The 26,191-nt window shown below is 40.2% G+C and overlaps 2 protein-coding genes across 5 annotated transcripts in view; both read right to left on the minus strand.

The window, feature by feature from the left end:
* LOC145494515 (uncharacterized) overlaps positions 1-8,240 on the minus strand; it is a 43,369-nt gene extending 35,129 nt beyond the window's left edge. The window contains exons 1-2 of the mRNA XM_081474004.1: positions 7,869-8,240; positions 3,874-4,292 (exon numbers count right to left, since the gene is read on the minus strand). Of these exons, the coding sequence (XP_081330130.1) occupies positions 3,874-4,292; positions 7,869-7,872 (423 nt within the window). The 5' untranslated portion in view covers positions 7,873-8,240. The remainder of the gene's footprint in view (positions 1-3,873; positions 4,293-7,868) is intronic.
* A 1,843-nt stretch (positions 8,241-10,083) lies between these two features.
* LOC145494501 (uncharacterized) overlaps positions 10,084-26,191 on the minus strand; it is a 28,366-nt gene continuing 12,258 nt past the window's right edge. For 3 of the 4 annotated variants that reach the window (XM_081473978.1, XM_081473981.1, XM_081473980.1), the window contains 14 exons: positions 24,805-25,670; positions 21,366-21,923; positions 20,899-20,952; positions 20,284-20,390; positions 19,424-19,526; positions 19,243-19,318; positions 18,962-19,059; positions 18,046-18,174; positions 17,018-17,616; positions 16,456-16,606; positions 15,711-15,816; positions 15,294-15,342; positions 14,916-15,098; positions 13,672-14,360 (listed from right to left, as the gene is read on the minus strand). In XM_081473978.1, coding sequence (XP_081330104.1) covers positions 14,096-14,360; positions 14,916-15,098; positions 15,294-15,342; positions 15,711-15,816; positions 16,456-16,606; positions 17,018-17,616; positions 18,046-18,174; positions 18,962-19,059; positions 19,243-19,318; positions 19,424-19,526; positions 20,284-20,390; positions 20,899-20,952; positions 21,366-21,923; positions 24,805-25,670 — 3,344 coding nt within the window. In that variant the 3' untranslated portion in view covers positions 13,672-14,095. Of the gene's footprint in view, positions 13,335-13,671; positions 14,361-14,915; positions 15,099-15,293; positions 15,343-15,710; positions 15,817-16,455; positions 16,607-17,017; positions 17,617-18,045; positions 18,175-18,961; positions 19,060-19,242; positions 19,319-19,423; positions 19,527-20,283; positions 20,391-20,898; positions 20,953-21,365; positions 21,924-24,804; positions 25,671-26,191 lie in introns of those variants that run through there. The other variant, XM_081473979.1, reaches the window with a different exon arrangement.

Raw genomic sequence — 26,191 nt, forward strand, 5'->3', positions numbered from 1 at the left:
CCCTTCCAGATTGGTTACTTAACTCACTGCTAATTTAAGCTCTGTTTAACCTTTAGTTTTTCTTTGGAAGAACCAATTACTGAAGCTTGATTCCAGTAAGTCCGCCATTTCTGATAGCTTCAGAGACACTAATAAGATTTCATGGTATAAAGGCTGAGTTAAGCATCTCATTTCCCCTCGACATATAAAGACAAATTCAACCTCGAAGGTGAAATAGTCTCTTAATGTCCCTGAAAAAATGAAATATCTTCAAATTCTCTCAGCCAACAAACAGGAAATTCAGAGAAGACAGCAAAGGAGAATATGTCATTTGACAACGCGAGTAAATCGTGTAATTAACCGTGACTTTTTTCAGACACGAAAATTGCAGACGAGACAGACCATTACTCAAACTCCAGAGAAAATCCATCTTATAAATGAGTGTATCCTAAGCATTATAACTATAATAAGCTTAGATGACCCCAGAAGATTAAAATGGAACACTTAATGCCATTTAAGCACACGACTTGGGCAATATCACATCTAAAGTGATATACTGTGCAGGGCACTCGTTGCTTAGAGATGTACATCTATGAAGCTAAGCCAAATATAGTTAAAATGTGACTGAAGTCAGTGACAGGCAGCACTAGTCGTGATCTACTATACATTTTTCAAACGCAATGAATTCTTGTTTTGACCCAGTGACTTTGAAGCGTTCAGTTATAATTTGTTTTGATAGTTCGATAGTTGGGAAAGTTATCTTTGTCAAAACTGCTAGCTGGCCGAAACGATATTGGTGAGCGGTTTAGCATTATGGTTAGAAAACGCATTTCTCTTGACCGACTGTACATGAATATCGAATTAAACCAACTCCACTAACACACTAACCTCAAAGATTGTACTCAACCGTTCGAAGAATTTGTCCATACTTGTTCGTGGCTACCTAAAAGATCTCTTACACCTGATCACAGCGACTGAACGCGCTGGTTTGTGAAGCCGGAGTGTTCTCGTCATTTAAAGCGGATTTAGAAGCTGTTCTTAGATTCGACCAGTGAATGTTGGGCCGCATTTTTTTCCCACGTTGCCGGAGCGAAGTCGAACTCGTTTAGGAGCGAGCGCTTAGCTGCGTTCAACAAACACAATGACAGTAAATGCTTGACTGAGTGTATTATGGTGGAATGTTCAATTTTTGACGGGGAACAAAAGCGCACCAGAGCGCAATAGAAAAGATAATTCAATCGATAATTCTTATTACGCCTGAAAAGCTGTGAATTGGACTGAGTACCGTTTCTCGAATTATTTTCTTAAATCCATCTAGCTTCACTCTAGAACATCAATAAAAAAACATTTAAAAATTCGAGAAGCGTGTAGTACAGATCATGCCCCGCGGGCACATTGGGAAATTTTATTGATGCACCTTTTCCGCTAGCAACTTCCAAAAGGTTCCCTAAACAATAACCTGGAAGTGTGAAAATTCTTTAATAGCAATCTTATGAGCATCAAAGAAACTTATTCCACTGTTTTAAAATACAGGCCTCGCGCGATCAAGTAAAGAATAACTGGCTGAACACGTATTCTTCTCTTATGCAAAGAAAATCTTGTTTGATAATTAAGTAAAGTATGTGACCCCGTTAATATTTGTGGATTTTTCCAAAGAATAATATTGTCACGGCCCCTTGGCCTTGTTCATTATGCGAGCGCGGAATGCTATAAACAAGACGCGTCAGAAATAAACTGGAATGTAATGACGAATAATGAAAGTATGTCACACTTGCTTATTTTCCTCATACTTGATCTTTAATTAAAAACTTTACTGATAGTGTTACTTCGGTATCGAAGTTTCCGAATAAATAATTTTTGTTATAGGTTTCATTATTCTTTCAGAATAATTCTCTTCTCCGATCTTCCGGAAGTTTACTTATAATTTGTATTTAAAAGTCGACCTCGCCATATTAATTTTGGTAATCGAAATATTTGACGTTTGACGTCACGTTGTCAACAAACGATAACGTCACGAACTTACGAAGGCGGGAGAATGGGTACTGTAAAGTTAGGGCTCTTTCTTTCAGTAGACGGTGAAGAAATTTCCAAATTTTTGCGTCATTGACGAAAAACTGCCAAATTAGTGTCTCAAAGAATTAAGAAGTCTTAATCACAAACTCATTCCCAGGGTTTTCCCTTAGAGTTTGGGAAATCTCTAGGGGAAGCCCTAGGAACGATGTTGTCTTAATTAACCAAGGTGTTTCGGTTCCCACCAACTATAATTAAAGTTTCCTTCAAGAAAGCTTTAGCTAGTTTTTGAATAAACCACATTCAAAACACCCAGGTAAAATAAAACATGTATTAAATTTGGCTCGGACCACACATATACAGACCTTGGCCAGCGTATTTACAATGTCCGTGGCCAATCAAAGGAGGGTGGTAGGCGTGGGGTCCAAATTCTTCAGTGCGCTTGGCTCCGGATCAGGCTGTCCTGGCCAGATTTATCCTATTATGTTCATGGGACAACACTTAACTCTCAATGTATATCTCAACCCAGGTGCATAAATTAGCATCGGCGAATAATATTCATGCTTTGGACAACTGGCTTCCCACATTTTTTTGTATCCATTTTGGGTGTTTATTTTACGGTACGCGGAATTCTTGGTGGCCGATGGAGACCCCTTGTTCAGTCTCGATAACAGAATTGACTTACATTGTAAAAACAAAGTAGTTTACTGAATCAAGCGAGGTACAATGAGACGTCATTGGCACGAAAGTTAGGTAGCTTAAGCAACGACGAAGCCTAGTCAATAATGAATTTATATTTTACCAGCGAAATTCGTCATTGTCTAGATTTGTTCTGTACGCCAGTGGCTCTGAAAACGTGCTCAAGCTAAACATGCAATGACAGCGTTCAATTCCAAATAGAAATACTGACGAAAAATTAGCCGTCATCGATCGCGTTCCTCAGACTACGCAGAGCTTGGTCATTTCACGTTCTTGTTTTACAGAGGACGTCGACGAAATATGCAAAGATTTGTAACCCACGTGCACAGCTATAGTTTTGCTAATTAAGCCTTTTGTTTCGTGACGTTCTCGTTGCCATCGTCGTGGTGGTTTGCTTATTTCCCTAGGGATGAAATGCGGCATCGCTTCAAACACGTCGCACATCTTATCTCTTAACTAGAAAAAATATATTGATAACTGCGGTACGAGGAAATAGCATCGGCCAAAAGCGATTAGTTGCGTCAGCACTTGAGAAACATGACTCGACAATTGACTTAGGAGATGAGACGACACTGCGTTTAGACCATGAAATGCGTCATCGGTTAGGAACATGTCTTATCATCAAATTAGATAAGTCAGAGATACAATTGAAGTAAATGAATAAATACATCAAACTATTAATTAATTGATTTATCATTCAAATCCTTTGGAGAAAAAACAAGACGTAGACAAAAATTGATACCGATCAAACTAATATATGGTTGGCTTCGCAAATATAAGTAAGTCCAGCTTTTGTGGGCTTTTGTGGTCTTTGAAGACTTTTGCACACAACACTCGGGACAACAACCAAGCAGAGTTTGAACGCAAAATATTTGGAGAGTAATAAAGTGTAAACAAGTAAAATTTAGCGATAAGAAAGAACAACATTTCGGTGACATCGTGACACCATTTTCAAGTTCAAATGCAAAAAGATAAACTGTCAGAAAATTCGCTCAAGATTCGTTCTTATCGCTAATTTTCACTTGCTTATGCTTTACAAAACCTTTGCTTACATAGTAATACAGTGACGATAAAATTCACGGCTTAAGAGGAGTCACTATATAAACTTAGCCATTCAAATTCATTATGAACCACCTTTTCACTTTTACTAATGCTAATATATTTCTGATATTTAAGGTAACGTACCGTTTTCTCGCTCGCCATCTTCCCGACGTCTTGTTTATCCTCTTCTTTGACAACCTCGCCTGTTTCTCTGCTGTTCTCAAATTCTTCAACTCGAGCTAAGGCATCTTCTCTCTCTTGTAAACACTTCTCTTGTTCGAGTTGAAGCGCAATATGTCTCTGTTGTAATTTGTTTATATCGTCCTTAGCGTAGCCCAACCGGATTTTCAAATCCTCGTTTTCTTCATACAGTTTCTTATTTTGACTCTGCAGAATTTCGATCCGTTTGTTCAGCTCTTCTGTTTCGCTTTCCAGTTGAAGCGCGATAAGAACAGTTGCCTTGTCTCTCTCTTCAACGGCCTCGTCCCTTGCTCTGACAGCCTCGCTGTAAAGTTGCTCCAAGCGAGTATAACGCTGTTGTAAATCTTCTAGCTCACTGAGTCCTTGAGAGGATTACAAACAAAACAAGGGCGGAAAGTTAAACAGGAAACAGGCTCAAAAAAAGGCATGAAAACAAGCATGTAAACATGACCCTTGAAGGCTTGAATAAATTTAAAATTCTTCGTACTGTCTGTGAATTATCAATATTATGTTGGACAGTCATATTGACAGTTATAATTAAATACATCAGTGGAAGGTAGTCAAGAAAATTTTGTCTGCTTTCCTCAAATAGCACCGATTGTAACCGAGGGATGTTAGTTCAACCTTATATATTTCAGAGGGTTTTTGACCCAACTGCACTGGATGACGCACAATAAGGAGACCGGTCTGCACAATATTCTTTGCCACTCGTGCATTGTCTACCTAAGTAAGTAATATAATATACCCTTATAGAGGTTCTCCCAGACGTAAACACAGTTCCAAAGTATTCCATGCTTGCGTCATATCTGCAGCCAGCATCACACAAATGTCACACTTTTTCGCAAGTCAGACTTCTTAATTTCTCAGAAGGTGGTTCTGGTACGGTGTCGTTCGTTTCCTCGAATCCGTTCCTTCTCTACTAGTATAGTACTCACCTAATTCTAGACTAGTCTAGTACTACTGAATCAGGCTTAGCATGTTATTTAACTTCTTTTTCGTTCGGGTGCTTCGTTTTCAAGTTTTGAAAGTGAGACAGTTTGTTTTAGTTTCGAAAGCGGCATCGTTTTCGTGCTCCGAATTCTTCGTTTTCGAATTTTGATTGCTTTATTTTTTAAGTTTCTCAGTTTGAGTTTTTTTGTGTTTTGGATTACGTCTACTTTAAAAAAAAATAATGAATGGCCGGTTGCCTTTATAATGCCATAAATTACACTTAATATCTGTTCTTTTGGAAAGTTCAAGACGTCCGGATTTGGGGTGGAAGAAGGGACATACTGTCACTCTATAGGAAGAGGGAACAAAGATTTGGGCAACAGGAAGTCGTACATAGTATGGTTTAATTTTTGTTGCCCAACTGAAGTTTTTAGCAAAGATATTGGTTTCTGGAGCAACAGTTCACTTGGAGTGCGTCGCCAACGACGGCGGGAAAGCCAAAATTAAACGCCGTAGCTTGTTTGTGAGGGCGATGTAACATCAGAGGCTACCGATGGCAACGGCTAGTTTTGGCTCGAGTTGACTTGTAGCGAATTGATGATAATCAGTACTACTGAAAGAATATGAACAGATCAAAATTTGTTAGTTTGCACAATGCATCTTTTTTAAACGCGCTAAGAGATACCGGAAAACGCACCAACGTCATTCCCAACCTTTTGGGTTAGGGTTAGGGTTAACCCTCAATTTCAGTCTCGTTGGGTGCACTTTTAAAAGAATGACAACTACTCAAAAAGTGAACACAGTTGTGATGAACTTCCAAATTCTCCGAACTGCTATTTCAAGAAATGTATGAAAATCAGTCAGGAGAATGTAGACCTGAGGGGGTTGAATTTTATCAAAAGTGTTACTGAACAATATCAATGCGTAGTTTAACTGTGAGTTTTTCACATAATTGGCTGAATTAACAATACTTTCATGAAGGGTACAAGTATAACACACTCCCAGTAAAACCGAGAATAACGTTTAGACGAATGACTTATTTGAACGTGCCAGAATGCTCTTACCATAACTAGTTCAGACCGCGGTAGTTTCTAACAAAGCAACAGGCATACACTATTTGTGCAATTTTGCATCAGTTATAAGAACGTACTCTCGCTTTCTCTGCTAGCAACGTTTCCGAGGTTACCCTGATTCGCGTGTTCATCTATAATCCCGTAACATGAATTCCGTCAATTTAACTCAATTTAACTTGTTATTTTTGTTAAACACGACAAAAGCGACTTACAAGGAAATGACAAAAGAAAGAATTCGCATTTTATAGAGCATTGTTTTTCCTTCTGTTTAACGCTTGAACGAGCATCAAACGAAATTAACAAATGCTCAGTATTCGCAAAATGCGGTTGTGGCTTTTTGCGTGTTGCAAAGGCACGTTGTGGTTTGAACTATAGATACAAAGAATTTTATTTTCGCGATGAGCTGACAGGGAATCAGGAAATCAATTCACCAAAGATGATCTTACCAGTGAGTCATCGTTGGCGAAGACATTGTCCAGCGTAATCAGCTCAAAAGAGATAAAGATGGTTCATTGATACGTAACGAAGTGTTACGTGATCAGAAACGTCGCTTTAAAATGAGCAATGAAACTGCTTTCCCTTTTATTAGATTTGTCTGTCTTAATGCCAAGCTACGATGTTCTTCTTTCAGTCACATTTCATTCACAAAGAGAAATATATGCGTGTTTGTTTAATTTTGATCAAATTAGAACTCTTTTATGTCATAGAAGAAAGGTTTTACTGCACTCATATACTGAATATTTATTCACAATTCCGTTGTTATATTGAGCCTTCTTCGAAGATAGTACTAACAAAAACAGTTTTGTGGTTTAACCGGCCGATTGAAGTTCACTTTATTGTATCGCAATATTAATGTTGTTTAGCTGAAGCAAAAGAACAACAAGATTTCAACTGTACAAACAAAGCAGAATGCTCTTGAAACTCTGTACTAGTTCCATTCTTGCTCAATTCCTGAAAAAGGCTTTCCTGGCAAAAAGTTAATGTAAATCGAACAAATGTTTTGCAACGATCGACGGTGGGGCGAAGGTTCGCCTTCCGAATTCCGAATGCCAAAAGTTCACACTGACAGGTTAGAGAACAGAGGCGAATGAATTACGGCATTATACAAACCATGTCCATATAAATTAAGATCGTATCTTTTCCTACAAGTTTTTACGAAGTAGAAGTTTGGGAGTCGATCATTTTTAAAACTTACCTCAACTGGCAAAGCCGGCGGTCTCGCTGTGCATTCACTGCTCGCGTCGATCGAATTCGTAATTGAGCAGGGCGCTTTTTGTTCTCGAGATTAGCACGAAATATTGAATGCCGCCGGTGTCGCACCGAATAACAAGCCGATATTAGAGCCTCGAAGCAAACAATGAACTGGTGGTCTCGGTAATTAGCCAAGAGGAATGCAGCTTTTGTTCGCTTTTCCGTCGAAGCGCGAAGGCTCTTGAAAACGTCGTCGATTTAGAACGAATGCTTGAACCAAGAGCCGAAGAGTTCACGAGGTTCTGGCGACAAGGCGTGAATTTAAAACCACGGAAAATCGCTCTATTTTCATCTCCTATTAGGGCACACTTGCTTATTTTTTTTAAGAAGAAAACAAAGGTGCCTCTTGGTGACTTCACTGTAGAGAAGTGATACAATGTCTGGAGTTTGTCTGGAATGTTCAACAAAACGCACACTGACATTTCCTTAGAGAGGCTTTCAAAAACTGGACAAAACATTTCGATCGTTTAATTATTGGTTATATAGTTTGGATGTGAGATAATTTAAGGCACTAGCACGGTTACAAGGGAAACAAGACCTGGTATCATACTGGCTGGTCTAAAAGAGGCCTGAAAGCGCAATTATTTAAAATGTAACATAAGTGACAATTCCAGATTATGGCTTGTGTCATGAAAAGAGTAATCCATTCTCAGGGGTAGAAACTTTAAATGTAGTATCACTTACCCATTTTTGTACCGGTTGCCTCTTGAGATGTCGTTATAGACTGTTTTAAAAATATGGATGTGGATTATCTAGCTATTCCTCTAGGCTCCACAGCCAACGTGTCGACAAAGAGCTGCAAATGCAATGATTATTCGTTGCTTATTTCTCCTGGCTTCATGTAAGCACATCGCAACTCTTTGCAGGACGAATCTCGTTTGCTGTTATGTTTATCGAATTTCTTCAACGCTGAAGAGCACATCTTCACGTTTTCCTTCGAAACAATTACTAATTAACACTTTTGAGGTTGCTAGTCGGCGTTTGGACAACGAAATGCTTTGATTCCCGCGCGATGTGATGTTATTTTCGCAAACAAAAACGGCCACCCTGCGCGAAATGTTTAAATGCAGACATCTTTTATTATGCATATATTCGAAATCATAAGCCGTTTGTGGACACAGCTCTGTGCAAATGTCAACTATATCGTTGAAATCTATTCACGACTGAAGGTTGTACATTATGATGGAAATAAAGCTGAAGCACCGCGCCTTGTATTTTTAAGACTTGAACAAAGACCGCCTATTGACGTTTTGAAATGCTGCCCAAAGGAGAACTATATTGTATGAAAGATCAATAACACCAGGCCTCTAAGATGTTGAATTCAATTTGTATGCGCGCTTTTTGTGTAAAAATTGTTTGTAATTATTTTCTTTTCTTAGACCGTGTAGATTAAAAGTTCCCTAAGTACGTTTATCTTTCTTTGATCCACTCTAAGCGACACTTGAAGTCTATTGTTTCAAGGCTTGTGTCTTCGTATGAGCCCTTCTTCATTCATATACACAATTTGTCTGGCAATAAAAGGCAAGACGATAAACCCTACCCAGGCCCAAACCAAAACGAACTACAAGTGTGACAAACCAAGTGACACAGTGTAACTATTGGGAAATGAGCCCGTGGTCCTATTCAATTTCTGCTCGCCTCCCACGTTATTGAATTCATAAGGTAAACTATAAAATCTATTTTCCGACGGTACCCATTTCATAGGCTCAATTTCCGCCGCTTTCTCGAGTCCGGTGTACGTTCCTCCTTCGGGGGAGGAGTGCGGGCTCCTTTCTCGAACAGCGGCTGGTAATCGAGCCCATCCATTTCACAGTGTGGCTCTCTTTCAAAGAACCGTGCAAATTCTACTTGATAGCGAGGCTTAAAATCATTTCGAGGCTCAGGCAATTTCTGGGATTGACTACATATACCCTTTACATAAATAGCCTGCGTAGCAGTCTTTTCCGTTTCCTCTAGGCGGGAGAAAGCGAGAACCAAGGGGAAGTCGCGCGAACGCATGGTGCTGATATTTGAATAACGACACTTATACATCCTAAGCCTCACATTCATGTGAAAAATCCTTTGTCTTCATGGAAACATTAACACGAGGTTTGGCATGTATAAAGTTTTTTTTTTCTTTTAATTTAGGCCTCATTTATGCAAAGTGCCTATTTTCTTAATTGCGCCTGCTTGAAAATTCCTTGTATGCAACACTTGCAGGATTTGCGCCATACCGTAAAACGTCGGTCATAAGCTCGTCGCCCTGCTTTTGAGACCTTGTGGTTATAGACCCTTCCCTTGAAGCTTGCCTGCCTGTGCACCTTTTCCATATTAACGACATTAATGTACTAACGTCCTCGCACCATCTAAAAGCCCCCCCTCCCCCCAACCCTCCCCAACTGATGTTTTTTAGCTCCCCCGTTGAACAAGTGCAGGGCTAATAAGACCTAATAACCGGGCGTTGCATAGTCTTTTATCATTCTAGGGTCAGATTATGAGATTCACTAGTTTTCATTCATAGCGTGAGTTATGAGCAAACGAAGCCTTGACTCAATGAACTGGAATCAATCAAAGTGAACTGGAAAATGACGTGCGTGCGGAAGGCGAACGCGGAGCTTTGATCCAAAACAACCCCTGGGGTACACACATAGAAACGTGATAGTAGAATATCCCGTCTCGATTCTTGTAAAACGACTGGCAATGGAAACCTTCTTTTATTAAATACTTGACTCGACTTGAGTGTTAAACAGGATATTGCAGGAAATTCTTCGACATTCTGGAACCACAGGTAGCCAAAGGCTTAGAAACGATTGACAGTCCGTGAAATACAATTTTTTGTCACATGCGAACTTTTGCAGTGCGCGTCGAGCAGAAATCGAAGCAACTTTCATCATTCAGTATCATCGGGTCCCTGGTTTTGCCGTAGAGATTTAAAACACGTTTAAAACCTCTACGACAGTTTTCGTGTCGCAAACCATAATTGCAAGCAAATTATTGGACTCGAGAAAGCGGCGGAAATCGAGCCTAGCAAATTTTAAGCCGATTTGACTACACGAAACGATTCGTGTGGTAGATTCCTATACATTGGTGGTCAGAACGTCTCGGGGGCATGCGATAAGTTGAACCATCCAAATCGCTCTAGTCTAAAAAAAAACAAAAAGAAACGTGTATTTTTTTAGTTTTAATTGCTCTACGAGGGAAAAGAAAAGAATCTTTTATATCACTCCCAACCGTAATCTCGACTAATCATTCGGAGCGAAATGTTAGACACTCCTGGCCAGGCACGCAACGGAGAAAGCTGACCAAGTTTCAGCCGTTTCATCAAATGACCTACAATTCTCAAAGTTTGCCATTTGCACTCTTACAGTGCTATAAATCCAACAAATTTGAATACCTCGATAGTGTTTGCATACATACAGACAGAGCGAAAGTTTTCCGGTTCTGTTCTCTCCGTGCAGGATCCGTGTCTCGACCAGGTTCAATAAGTTAATCAGTGATTAATTTTTGGTACTGGTGATCCGAAGAGCTGACGCACCCCGTAGCGAAAACATGGAACCAATCGTGGGAGTTCAGCCTGTTCCAGGCTCTCGGTCAGTGGGGACGATCGAAAAAGCGGGCGGGCGACGAGCCCACTTTTTCAATCGTCCTCACTGACCGAGAGCTTGGCACAGGCTAACAGAGAGTATACGTGGTTGATATGGAAACGATTTCATATTGCGACACTGATAGCAAACCAGTGAAGTAGGAAGCCAACATCAGTCTTGCTTTAAAATGGCTCTAACTAGCAAGCGTAGAGAGTTTATTTGAAGTATGCATCCTGCTTGAAAAAAATGTTCAATGTTGATATCTTGAAAAACCTTTCAGTATAGAAAATCAAACTTTTCAGTAGCATTTCCCATATAACATACCACACAGAGTATTTAATTACAAATATTCTTCTTTTTTATTCTTTACAATATTAACATGAACAGCTACACCTTCGAGGAAGAATCTAAATGAACATCTATTTTCCATCCTTCCATTGGGAAATGTTTCTCCTTGCGGTCTTCAACAAGCACGTATCTTAATTAATAACATAACCTTAAAATATACCTTGATACACCTAACCGTCACAGGTTTTCTACTCGTTATTAAAGCTCTAGAGTATAAAATTACGTATCTTTTCTATATAAATTGCTAAAACCACGCGAAGTAACATTACATAACATGAACAGGTTAAAAGTACCGGAAATCTGTTATTTCTGTTTCTAGAAAAAGACACCTTACGGGTATAAAATATCTAATCATTTCTTATATTAATTATTTAAGCTGCGAGCAGAACGCGTGTTACATATCTGCGCTATGGCATTCTGTATTTAAAAGTTTTTTTAGCTCATCCTTGGAAATCCGTGGACCGCAGTCGTAAAACGATCAAGAATTTGAGCGAAAACACATTGAATTTGGTAAAATACGGTGCCGGCTATTTTTGAACTACCGCGTTTTCGGTTTATTCTTGATTTCAGCCCACGGTATTGTCCCAGAATTTCCAAGTCTGTGAGATATATTGCACGATGCATATTTAGTAAACTATAAGGCAAAATGGTAGTTCCTTAGGATAGTTGTTTTCACCTTTTCCCTCATTATGCGCTTCTACTGCCCTCCAATTGTGTACCTTATTCGCTTCTTGATAGCGTACCTCTTCTGAGATTGGCAAGAGAACAATCCCTTACTTTTAAAAGTACTCCTTAAATTATTTAACACAGCAGTTGTCTTTTTCATTGTAAATGATCTTGAAAGTATCAATGAAAACGTATTCCACTCCAGACAAAAATCCAAATTGGGTAACATTAGTTTGAAACGTAGCAATTCACTTCTGTAACTGACATCCGTTTGCACAGCGGCTTTATGGCTTTCCAATCGCAACAGTAAATGTTGCATTCTGACTTTTTAAACGTAGTTAACCATGGAAGGGCTACTGGAAACAAATAAAATCTCCTTGTGCGTCTACATCCATCTTTTACAGTACTAAAGACATAATCTGTTTAAATAGGAAGCTAATTTCTCGTGAAGTGGACACACTAACGAACTGAAGGTTCAATGACTTGAATTAACTCTATACATGAGGCTACTCGGAGCTCTCAATACAACTGACACCTACGAAGGCCTAAAATATAACACAGAGTGATATGAGTCAGACTTGCGCAGTACAAAAATATCGATACGATACAATTTTCAATCTCAGATGATGCCTTCCTGACTACCCCCAAAGGCACCTACTTCAACAATCCCAGATAGCACCCACGTAACCATTTTGGGTGTCATAATTAAGATACCTTTTAAAATGATTAAGTTAAAATTCGGGTAAAACTTATCAGGATTAAAACTATCTTTTATGGACAGAAAGATTTTGACCAGTTCTGTTTTCCTTTGTGTATACTAACTTTAATCCCCGACCTCCCATGACCGCTATAGTCCTCCCCGGGAAGGGGGACTCCTTATATAAAGGACAGGGGTACTCATCGTATCTTTAAGGGGTTAAAAAAAGCGGTTTTGGTACCTCAATCTTAAGGTGTTCAGCCTCAAAAGGTCCACAGCGGGAACTTTCGCGGTGCCTTTTAGGGTATTGTGCAGAATAAAATATGACAGGAGATATTTGACAATCAACTTTACGAGTAGAAGGTATTCGAAGTAATCGTCTTTATCGCCTTTGAAAATTACGAAAGTGTCAGTTAATGTGTTGTTTTTGAATTGGTACTTCTTAGGGATGAAAAACAATATCAAGCCGCGCCCACAAAACAGAATCTTGGTACCTCTTAGGGCTTTTCAAAATTTGCGACCAGCACCCCCGTCCGTTTAATATGAGAGTCCCCCGAGTAGTCGTCTCATGCAAAATATATCTAACGCAGTTATAAATGTAGTCTTCAACACAATTATGTTAAGGTAGCTACATATTTCGTCGATCGTTATAGCGTTTACGAAAGAGCACTTTGTATTCGTGAATATCTACCGACCATAAACCGACATTGCACGATGGAACACGATTATTCTCAAAGAATTCCGGATCATCGTCGATTGTCCAAGTGGTTACACTCCCACTGAGGTGTGATCAGTCGAATGTCTGTCGAGCGTCATGGACAAATCAGTCGGAAATCTTGCTCAGTATTTCGTAGAACATCACTTTGTTCGAGTTACCTGCACAAGAAAAAGTTATGAAAAAACTAAGTCAATTATGTTTTATACGATAGCTGCAACAATTCACGCGCGCTTATTGGCTAATTTTCATTGTCAATATGCGGACAGACACGTGAATTTATAATTTATGCGATGCGTCAATGAGCGAGAGCGAACAATTTGACAATTTGACAATTCGTTATTGTAAAAACCAAATTGATGTCATGCGTCTGTCCTGTTATTGACAATGAATTTCGTCATAACATTGAAGTCAATTTGTTAAATATACCATGGTAGTAATGGGATGGTTGTCCATTGCTGGTAACTTCCCCTCCCCCCCCCCCCCCCACCCCCTCTCCCAAACCCCAAACACCATTTTGTTACGTTACTCTAATAGTTCGCTGGTACTCATGCCCCTGGGTGAACGACCACAACAAAATGAACCCGACGCGCGCAACAACTCTAGCCTGCGCAGCGCACGTAACGCGAAAGGAATGGGGGAGTGATAAGGCAGGGGACAGGAGGCTACCCTTATCCCGTCAACACCAGCTACGCAGGCTAGGGAACCCAAACTACGCGAATCAGAGTCCATGCGCTAATAATTGGTCTAATGAACGGATTCGGCTAACGTGTTTACATCCTTGTTGCCACCTAACGAAGACCAAGCGATGATTCGTTTGGGAGGATACAAATGTTATGTTTGCGCGTGTACGAACTTGCAAAATTGCAACCTCCCAAACGAATCATCGCGTGGTCTGAATTGGATGGCAACAAGGATGTAATTACGTTAGCCGTTTCTGTTCAACACATCTTCCATCCTTTCTGCCAAGACGTATGAGCGAATTCTCACCATTTTCGTCCGTGTTGTTGGGAAAGTCCCTGCTCTCGCGTCTCATAAGTTTGCGGTATCTCTGTATGATGCTGCGTCGTTCTGTTGACGTTCTCTTCAGCGTGCTTGGCGCGTCGTCGCTCATCTGTTCCTCTGATTCTGACTCAAACCGCTGAAGGGTTTGGGATAGTACCGCGGACTCCACATGTTCTGGAATACTGTGAGGGATAGATAAAGTTAGAACCTGGTAAATGACTTTAACTGGTAGCCCAACGATGGACTTCTCCTTAAATGCAGTACAATAGCCGTACACGTTCGTAACAAGTCTTGGAACACTTCTTAGGCCCCGTCCACATAACGCCAGAGGAATTTGAAAACGCAGCTTTACTTCTTCGGTTAGGTTTATCGTCCACACTAATCCGGACGAAAAACTGTAGAGCTTTTCGAAAACGCTCTTCAAACCGGAGGAATTTGAAAACGCCGCCTTTACGATTTAGATTGGACAGAAATATTTTAAAAACAGAGCTTTTCGAAAACGATGACGTTACGATAATCATTTGATTTCGCTGCCCGAGTTCTCCTCAAACACAAATCCAAAATGACCGGCGATTATTGCGTTTTCAAATTTCTCCGGCGTAGTGTGAAAGGAAAGCATTTTATGCGCTTTGAGAGTGAAATCTCTATTTCAAATTTCTCCTGCGAAGTGTGGAAGGGGCCTTAACCATTCCATGGAAGGAAAAAATAACCAAATTTAAATTCAGTGTTTTACTTACCTCCCCATACAAGGTACCAGTCCTTCCTCTAGAACCTTCCCATCTTTCCTCGCACGCTGAGCCACCCACTTCCAACTCTGTCTCGCCTGATCATAGTTTGCGCGCGTGTTGATCACGTGCAATGTTTCTCCAACAGTGAAGCTTAACTCATCCGGTGCCATGGCCTTATATGGATGGATAGTCCTGGCCGGGGGAGGAAACAATATGTCAGCTTAACGAACACTTCAAATAAGAAATGATTTATTCAGCTTGTCTTACAATTTTCTTCTTGCCTAGTACAACACTTTCTAAAATGAATGGTCTCACACGTTAATGTGCAGATAAGTTCTTAATAATCAATAATTCTTAATAATTTCCTGATGTCCAGCAATAACTCACCTGACATAAAGTGAATCGTAAGGTTTGTCTTCAAGGATTTCTTGATAATCTAACGAATTAAAAAGAGTTATTTGAGACATCTGATCAGCTTTTCGACTGTTCCCATTCTAAGAAGCCAAGTGACTGGTCACCCTACGTAAATCCCCTCGGACGGGATAGCACTCCATCGCAGGCTACTCCCAAAATTTTGACAGGTAGCCGCTGCGATAGCCTACCAGCACCTTTATATAAACCTAGCTCAAGAGAGGCCGCACCGAACATGAGGTATCTTTCCCGAGAGCACAACACAGTTAGCCAGGACAGATCTGAGCACAGGCCTTTCAATCTAACGTCCAACACATTAAGCATCAGGCCGCTAGGCCTTTAACCAACACACATCAGGAATGTATGTAAAAAGAAAAATAACGTAACACTTACTTGATACTAGTTGGGCCTCAATTCTGAGATATGTACACGTGCTTAGAAGCCGAACAATCCTCGTAGCGTGGTCCAGGGTCGCCCTAGTCAGGTCATAACTGTTAAGCTGAAGGTAAATAATCAAATACGTGATCAGAAAAGTACATGATCAAAGAAAAAAGATTTCCGTGAAACAGCGGCGCAAACACAAAGAAACACAGCGAAAAACAAACTAAGAAGAATGTTTTTTTTTTAGAGCTAACAAAATGAAACAGCATCGAGATCTTTTGAAGAACGTCAGGATGGTGGTACTGGATTTTCAACCCTCAGTTTAAGTTTCGGTTATTAAAAGGAGCTCAGTCACGGTAGTTTTGAGTCATTTTGACCTCGTACAAAATTTGCTTTACGTTGAAGGAAACCAAAAAATAGTTGTTTACTGAGATAGAAAAACACCAAAGAGATAATAATAAACCATAAAAGAACAAGGATGGTTAAGGATGGAAAAGATTAACACGGATCAGAGACGACAAACTTGAAAAATCTAGGCTAATTTTTTTCAAGATGTGCAAACCGTGACTAGGCTCTTTTAAAGTTTCGACGATTTCTCCGCTATCATTTAAAATTTTAGCCCAATTTTCAGCTGTCAGTTAAGGAGCGCAACATTTGTAAGCTGGCAGTTAAAATTTTGACCAGCTCTTAGTTATCAATTAAACCCCCATTTAGACTGTGTTTAAATTAAGTTATAGCATTGCTCTAAATCTCTCACCTTCAGGAGCCTGTCCCCAACTTGCAGGCCAGCGGCTTTACAAACTGAGTTATCCTGCAGCTCGATGACGTAGATGCCGACGCGGTAACCGCCGGAAACTTCCAGACCCAGGCCATCCAACGGCTTCTTTTCGAGGCGCATCACTCGAGGACTGGGGATGGAGATGCAGGGCAAAACATAACTGAGTGTATCCCATGCATACTAAGGGTTAAACTGGTTTAACTTGTTTTGTTTATGAATGTTACTTGTTGAGTTTTACTGACTTGAAAGTAAGCAATAACTTGTTCAGGATTCTAGCATTCTTGCAATGATCAGTGTTTTTCAAATTTGTTTATTCAAGGAGCTGTTGCACATGGAAATGTTTTGAACAGCCAATGTCGCAACCTCACTGCCCGCTTGCAATCCAAGGTGCAACGAAGACGTTGCCAGACGTTCGCGACAAAATTTTGAGACAAGTCTCAAGAAATATTTCTTAGTAAAAGCCCGGCTTTATTAAGGTTTAACTCGTTTAACCTAGTTACAAATGGCACCCCCTGTCCCTGGGGTTCGAGACTCTACTCACCTCCTCCCAGAGGGCATTACTGTTCCACACGTAGGCTGAGACCTTAATAAGCCTGAGTTCAATCCATCATCGTCTACTCGAACAGCAGTGATGGTAGACTGGGCGCGAACCAAAGTTCCGTCGACACTTGCAGGCGTCAGAAACGTTCCCGACTGCAATTGCGAGGTGCTGACGAATTTTCGGTTCATGGGCGAGCGAGTGTTCGGTTTTAAGGTGCCGTGATCGCAAGAATCGCTCTCTTTAGCGTCCGATATATCCTGAGAACCGTTCTCCGTCCTCGCGTCCGGCCAATCGTCTGCCACAATGGTCTCTAGTTGAGAGTCAGATGAGGGACTGTAGACAGCTGTGGCCGTGCGATGTCTGTCGGCCATGTGCAGTCCATACCCGGAGAATTTGTTTCCGTAAAGATCCGAGTTCGAGTCGGCGAGAGACGAATCGTTGTTCGAGCTCATCGAGCCCATGCTTGAGTTACAAGAAAATCGCGAGTCACGTGACATTGAGCTATCATTCGATATGAGTGACAGGCGGTTGTCGCCGTTGCAGCGAGGAAGTTGTCTCAGTACGACAGTGTCAGATTCGGAGTCCGTGGTGCTGACAGGCTACATAAAAAAAAACCACAATAAATACATATTAAAAATGAATCAGGAAATTTTGCGACGATGCTGTAACTGAGGAACCCAGAGCAAGATTAACCTTTAGATGGAGAAACCTATGTATGCATATCAGAAACTAGTGAGAGCAATAAGGTGGAGATATCAGAATTAATTTACCACCATGTGAGAGAAGATCTTAAAACCGAGACCTCTGCCAACATTTGAGTGTTCTGTTGAAGGGGAACTACAAAAAGGTTGATCGATTTTTGAAATTTCAATTCGCAAGCTCTTTGCCCAAAGGATCCAATCGACTGCATGTTCAGTTTCAAACGGAAGAAGAGAATAATCAAAGAAGATTAGTCTTGCTTCAAGCTTGGTCCACTGTTAGTCAATTCATTCACCATGTACACTAGACAGACAGCATGGTACACCTACCTTTAACTCGCAGTTTTTCGGTATGGCCAGGATCGTTCTTGTCACGTGAAGTTTCAGTTTGTCGCCAGACTTTTTGGTGACTTTATCCACCGACGAACCGATTATTTTATCAAGATGTTTCCCATTGATCTATATTAAAAACAGAGCAAGACCATCAAGACTAGGGATAACGTGAACAGCGTTTGTGAGTAAACAACTACCTTAGAGTTTGCGCATCTTGAAAAGCTTAGCCTAAATTTTTCAAGTTCGTCGTTGGTAATCCGTGTTAATCTTCTCCATCCTTAACCATCCTTGTTCCTTTACGGTTTATCATTATATCTTTGGTGTTTTTCTATATTAGTAAACTACTATTTTCAGGTTTCCTTCAGTTAAAGGTAATTTTGTACGTGGTCAAAATAACGTGACTGAGCTCCTTTAAAGAACGTAAATACGAAGAGGTTTATTTCAAGTGTAACGATACGAATAAGAGTTTTAAGGGTTTGTTTGCAGCGGAAAAATGTTGCCCTGGCTATTCAGTCGCGGAAGATATTTCACGCGTTTGATGCAGATCTTTCTTCTCATAGTTAGGGAAGGCTTCTGAAACATTAACGAAACATTTTTCCTCAGTTTCGAAACATGTTTCCTACTCGTCTAAACGCAGAAAACATTTGTTTCACAGGAATATTTCCGCAATACCGTTTTTCTCGTTTTGCTGAGCCCTTGATTTGCAGGATTCTTGCGCGTCCCCCCGCCATCGTACACCCCGTGTGTGTCATCGCGCGACGATTCACGCGAGTAATCCCACGCAAACACGTGCCTTATTGCTTTCATGAAAATGGTTGCAATTACCTTGCAGTAAATCGGAACAATTGAATAGCCTCTAGTTATTGACCAATCACAAGCTCAAGAGGCTTGCAGTCACAGACTTATTATGTACCTTCATAACGTAATCTCCAACTTTCAGGTTGTTCTGGTCCTCGGAAATAAATCCATGCTTCAGATTTTTTACATACAATCCACACTCAAAACCAAGACCTGCAAAAGTAAACAGATAGGTTACATAAAACTGCGCAAGAGAACTTAAGCATCATTGCCAGCGTACAGCACAAGTGAAAACTATTAAACAAAATGATGCCACCCTCATCAGCCGGGAACAATTGTATCTACACATATCGATATATGGTTGAAACTTCTGCGCAAAATTCCTTTTATTCTTACCAGCTTTTGATTTCTTGGGAGCTTTGAGATCCAAGTCAAAACTTATCTGATAAGTGCCTACAGGCCGCTTGAGAACCTGAAAATTAAATTAACAGTATGAACATGCTGTTTACAAAGATTAGATAATAGTTCTAAATATACCTTTCAAATGCTAATTCCCCCCGGCTAATTCCAGTCTTACCATAGTGAGAGTGGAAACAGCTCCATCCAGCAAGGATTTCACGAGGTTTTGGTCTGACTCTGTTACTGGGATATCGTTGATGGACACAATCTCGTCATATTTTCTTAAGGACAAAAGATACAATAATCATTAGTCAATTTGAAAAAAAATGTTCTGATATTTTCACATCTCATGTTTTTCAAACTGGATATTTCATGTGCACAAATAACGTTCAACTTTAAAGCTCAAAAATCTCATTGAAAAAATATCAGTCAGTGGTCAGTTAGAAAGTCAATCAGTCAGTCAGTCATTAAATCGATCAATCACTTAATCAATGAATCAGTCAATCGATCAGTCAGTCGATCAGTCAATCAATCACTCGGTCAATCAATCAATCAGCTAGTCAGTCAGACAGTCAGACAGTCAGACAGTCAGACAGTCAGCCAGTCAGCCAGTCAGCCAGTCAGCCAGTCAGTCGATCAATCATTCAATCACTCGATCAATCAATCAATCAGTCAGTCAATCAGCCAGTCAGTCAGCCAGTCACTCAGCCAGTCACTCAGCCAGTCAGCCAGTCAGTTGATCGATCGATCGATCGATCAATCAATCAATCAATCAATCACTCAGTCAATCAATCAATCGATTAGTCAATAAATGAATTAATCGAACAATCAGTTACTCAATAAATCAACCAACCAACTACCACCAAAAACCTATAGGTCAGAATAAAGAGCAACAAAATAACGAATCAGACAATCAATCAATCAGTCAACCAATCTTATAAGTCGATTAGTCAGTCAGTCAGTCAGTTGATCAATCAATAAATCAATCATTTAATCAATCTACTAAGCAAACCAGACAAACCACAACCAATCAATTACCTGATGTTCCTCGAGTTACCAAAAGCCTTGTCAATATCTATGATGGCAGTATACGGCCTGCCACTCAGAGAAACTCTGGCCAACTTGATAGAGTCAAGTGGATCATCCTGCAAAAAATTGTTAAACATTCACGTAAAACGTAAAGTGGTTCAACGTAAAGTAAACTATCAGAGTGGGCAATTAGCGTGAAGCTAGATAGTAAGATAGCAATGTTTTAATATGTCAAATTTTCATCAACGTCAAAGTCATTATCATCTTCATTCGTGATGGTTTTTTTCGTCATCATCATTATCAACACATCGTCGGCAGCCGTTCGTCTCGGGAAACGATGGTGTAGCGCTATGTCGATGCGGAGCATCGTCTCGAGTGGCTATGGAGTCCCACTCTGGAGTGGCAGTCTCTGTTGCAAATAACGCAGACGAAGGAGGATGGTGCTGCAATTGAGGCTGCCCTGGTCTTCCTCCTGGTTTCTGGTGATCAACACATCACTCTCTTCATATCATTACGCTCCCGTCACGATATTTGTTAACATCATAATCACCGCATCTTTCGCGGCGAATTTCGACACCTGTAACAACATAACGTTATCACTGTCTATTATCACTATGAACATACCTTTTCTAAAGTCACTCGGATCTCTTCACTTTCCGTGAATGATGTGTCTGGAGACTAAACGTGTGACAACAAATTAGAAATTATCATGAAATAAATTATTTTGTTTACAGCCCTTTCACCTCCAGAGTAAAACTTCTAACGTTCTGAGGACAAAATCCTAATGTGTGAACATTCAGGAGTAAGCCACTAAGCTGTACGCTCATGTGATACTGCTTACTATATGCTGTGCAAGGTGGTGCTAACTTTTAAGTCTATGGATGGAATCCTAGTGTGTGACCTTTCAAATGAAAGCAATTGAGAAGCACTTCCGTGTGTTACTGTTTATTATGCTGCATAAAGTGGTTCTAACTTTAAAATCAAATTTGAGATCTTAAATTTGAACTTCGACTCTCGTGGGAGAGCTCTGTCATTGTTATCGAAACGTTTTAACTTTAGCGTCCTTGTAGGTATGTCCGTTAGAAACTTACCTCTAGGCCTTCAGCTGAATCACCCGCACAAAACTTGCATTCCTTGAGCGAGCACGGAATAGACAGTTCACTGGAGTTATTTGTACTCAAACCAGTTTTTGCCAACCGGTTCAACAAGTGATTATACTCCTCTTTCAACTTCTCTAATTGTTCTGCCGTAGAAAAACATTTCTGTATTGCTTCGTCCCTAGCTTGAACAATACTGGCAATCTCGCGATGTAGTCTTTTCCTTTCTTTCACTGATTGTCTCCACTGTTCTTTAGCATGGTCTCTTTCTCTCTTATAAGTCTCTGATTTCTCTTCCAGTGATGTCACTCGGGCGTCCATTTCAATGTTTCTTTGTTGTGACTTAGTAAGTTCTGTGCTTAATCTTCGAACAGAATCTGCATTTCCAAATCTGTCTCTTAAAATAGCATCTTGTTCTACCATAGAATCATCTTGGTCCTGTTTCGTTACTTCAACCTGTTCACTTAACAATGATGTCTCTTGTTGTATTCTCTCTAAGGCATCTTCTTTACGCTTTAGTTTCTTGTTTAAATCATCGCGCTCTGATTTTACCTGCAGATCAAAATGAAGGCGGAATGAAGGGCTGACAAACAGTCTTTGTGACTGAGTGACAGAGTGATAGAGTGACAGACTGACAGACTGACAGACTGAGTGAGAGACTGAGTGACTGAGTGACTGAGTGACTGAGTGACTGACTGAATGACTGACTGACTGATTGAGTGACTGAGTGACTGAGTGACTGAAAGACTGAGTGAATGAGTGACTGAGTGACTGAGTGACTGAGTGACTGAGTGACTGAGTGACTGAGTGAATGAGTGAATGAGTGAATGAGTGAATGAGTGAATGAGTGAATGAGTGAATGAGTGAATGAGTGAATGAGTGAATGAGTGAATGAGTGAATGAGTGAATGAGTGAATGAGTGAATGAGTGAATGAGTGAATGAGTGAATGAGTGAATGAGTGAATGAGTGAATGAGTGAATGAGTGAATGAGTGAATGAGTGAATGAGTGAATGAGTAAATGAGTGAATGTTTATAGTTCATTTATCGAAAAAAAAAATGTTTCAGCGAAATAACAATGACAATACTTGGCAGTCGCGAACGTTAATTTTTCTGCTTAATCATTCCAATAGGAATGTTTGTTTCATAATATTTAATATTTAAACTTCAATCTCGGTGACTCGAAACATTAATTCAGCATTTATCTTAATTTACTTTATATGATCTCAAATGGATGTCATGACTAACACCGCAAGAATGCAAAGCATTGCTAATGAGAAATGAACTCCATAATAGCTGACTTAAAGAGTCCCACTAAAAGACCAATTAGTCCACGTACTCAATTATCAGCGTTATTATCCAACACTATTGTTCCATATTCCTTTGTGTTTGGCGCCTTTGTTAAGTGTACTGTCTAAGAGCTATGCCCCATGATTGTTAAACGCATTTGGAGCTTTATAGAGGTTCTGATATTTGGCTTCGACAAGAAACCGCCAGCATTGCCTTAACCGTGCAGCACTTATCTAAAAATCCCAGTAATCCTGCGGGTTATACGTTGTATATTGCTCAGCAACGTTTTGGGTTTTTAAGGACGTTTCAATTCACGGAGAAAGGCAAAGCTTCTTATCAGTCAATTCATGACTACTTTTATGCGTTTATTATAATTTAAAAGGACGGGCAACTAGAAATGTATTTCCAGAGATGTGAAGATAAGGTCGAAATTGATAGTATCACTTTTAAGTGTCGGCTTGCTACTTGGTTGAATATTGCGATAACGGGAGTAGTTTTAATGGCTAGATAAATGTAGTTGCTGTTACATACAATATCAAAGCGACTAAGGCTGGCCAGGTAGCAAAATTCGGCCAGGGTTGGCTTTGCAAACCATTTTTAATGTCGGTCCTACGTGTGCTGAAAGCTTGCCTTTAACTATTTTTATTTGATATTATTTCTGCGAAGAACCATAGCTAATCACTTGCGCTTTTATTATTTCACTTGACACTGCTCTGCAAGGGAGGATTACATTATGTGGTTTTATCAATACGATTTACGTGACTAGAATAGAAGCTTGCCTTTTATATCATAAATCAATCATGATTGCTTCCGGTTATCACGTTCCAGTCTGTTAACACTGCTCCTTCTGCAAATTAGTAGTCATTTATCTATCTTCCCTCCATTCCCCTCTCCTTTTCCCTTTTCCTTCCTTCCACCCTCCCTCCCTTCTGCCAGCCTTCCTCCATGGAAGCCAGTCAGTCAGCCAGCCTGTCAGTCATACAGTCACGCAGTTACTAAGTCACTAAGTCTCTCAGTCACTCATTCTCACATTCACACATTCACTCATTCACTCATTGTGTCAAAACTGAATTGCAGTACCGGTCTCGTAAAGACGTATTTGTAGAAGTTCTAAGGAAAAAGACATTTTAATTAATAGATTAAATCAATGTCCACCAGCCTGGTACATGGAACTGTCTATATCTGATAGCACACACATTATTACTCCCTGACCGACAGAGTGATCAAAGGAAATTATAGCGATGTTTGAACTTCATTGTCTGGTCACAGTAAATTAAAGGAACCACGTCCGGTTGGCGCATCTTGAAAAGTCTAGCCTGCCTAAATTTTTCCAGTTCGTCGTTTGTAATCCGTTTTAATCTTCTTTATCCTTAACCATCCTTAGTCCTTTATGGTGTATCATTATCTGTTTGGTGTTTTTTATCTAGGTGAACAACTATTTTCAGGTCAGTGTCCTTCAATTGAAAAAGTGGTTTTGTGCTTAGGTTAAAATACCATGACTGAATCCAAGACACTTGAAGTGTCTTGAATTCAATCATTGCGCAATCGTTGTGACCAGGTCAAGAATTAAAATAGAATCACGTATTAAAGGGCTTGACCTGATTCTATTTTACTTCCTAAGGGCTAGCACAATAGAGAAGATATTGCACCCTTAATTTTGCACAAGGTATCTATGTAAAGTACATGCTAAGAATTTTCGTCTATCAAAAAGAAGACATTTTTCAATATTCCGTTTTCAACTGGTTTTGTAACGATTGGTTTAGATAACACACAATGATGATAGAAGAATTCATGGGACTAAAAAAATTGTTTTGGTAAAACAGATTGATTCCGGTTAATTTGATAATTAATTTCATGTTGAACAACGTGATTTACTAACAAGGTATGAAAACTAAACAAAATAATAAAACAAGCAAATAATTAACTCTTACATGAACCCAACATTTTGGAATTGTTTTTTTTAACTTTATATAGCAGGCTACCGCACAGTGACCTTGTTCGCAGCGAACACCCTTCTACAGAGGAAACAGCTTCCTTTGCTCACAAGGACTTCACTGTAAGCGACGTCGCGCGACAATTATGCATTATGCAAGCGCGTATTGACACGCGCGTACCACGCGCGTGCACACGTGGTACAAATCTTACCTTGTTTAGTTCTTTTACAAGGGAATCTAATTGATCCAGAGTGGTTTCCCATTTACTCGTAGCTTTGCCCCATTCCTCGAGCGCTTTGTCCTTTTCTTGTACTGCCTGATTCCGCTGATCAATAACAGTTGCAAGTTCTTCTAACGCTACCTCCTTCTCCGTTTGTGCCGAAATGAGTTTCTTCTGCACATCGTTCAAAAAGTTTTGCTTGCTCGCCTCTCCGCCCGACAGTGCGTCGTTCAAGTTCTTAACGTATTTCCTCAGCGCAATGGCCTCCACAAAAGCTTTGATTCGCGACTCCTTTAAACGTTCACACTCCTTACATGAAGTAGTCTTTTGAAGCGGAACGGCGTTCGCTTCAATGGTCGTCTCAAGATGTTCAACTTTGGAGGGAAAAATTACTTTATTGCCTTTCGATTGCACGGGTTCTAACTCAAGATCACTGAAAGAGATTCGCGTTCTTTTCTCGTTGCCATCTGTCTCGCAATTATCGAATTCCTGTTTAATCCGCGTGCTCAACAGTTCTTTCAAGTTTTCAATCTCTCGCTCGGCGTCTTTCAACTTATCGTTCGCATCTTGGAGGTCCTTGTTCATTTTATCACACTCATCCACAGCTCTGTTTTTCTCGTCCATGAGCTGAGCGTTATGGTCCATCAATATGGTCACCTTTTCAGTTTCAGAAATAGAGATTGTCGAATTCCTTTTCTCGTCGTTCGCTGACTGTTCTTTACTGGACTGTTTTCGTCCACTCAGCGACATGGAACGAAATAATCGCGAGGAAGTTTTCCTCTCTCGATCGCTTGATGTTGTTCTTTTAGGCATCTCGTAATTCCTTATCTCGATGCAGCTGCTGCGTTTTGATGCATCTAGAATGAAGAAACAGAATGCAAACCTGTCTGTTAGGAGCCGTGAATTCTATTGTTGACCTTTTGGTCCTAAAGGAAAATACTTCGATGACATCACGTTAAAAATTTCGCCGGAAAAAAAACCATCGTCTTTCCGGGGTCTTACGTGAGCGTGTTTGTTGCCACGATATTGATGTAAGGACAGCATGCAATAAACTGCGGGCGAATAAAAATACAGCTAAAGTAAATTAACGGCTCTGTACCAATATTTTGTTCCGTAAATAAGTCAGCTATCAAAACACGCTCGCAAATCTCTTTCAGAGGCTAAGTAACCCTTCACTAATTGACCCGTTACTGCGAGAGTGATGGTAGGGTGTGAATAAATGGAGCTGTTTTGCAAAACAAATTCAGTCTCGAAAACAAGCCAAAACAAACGAGCTAATGACAAAGAGAAGCAAGATTAAACAGGGGACTTATTTCGTTGTCTTATAAATACGTTTCATGAAGCATACACAAGTGTACTTCGAGGGCGACAAATCGGG

The sequence above is a fragment of the Orbicella franksi genome, chromosome 8 (assembly GCF_964199315.1).
Source record: "Orbicella franksi chromosome 8, jaOrbFran1.1, whole genome shotgun sequence".
NCBI lineage: Eukaryota > Metazoa > Cnidaria > Anthozoa > Scleractinia > Merulinidae > Orbicella > Orbicella franksi.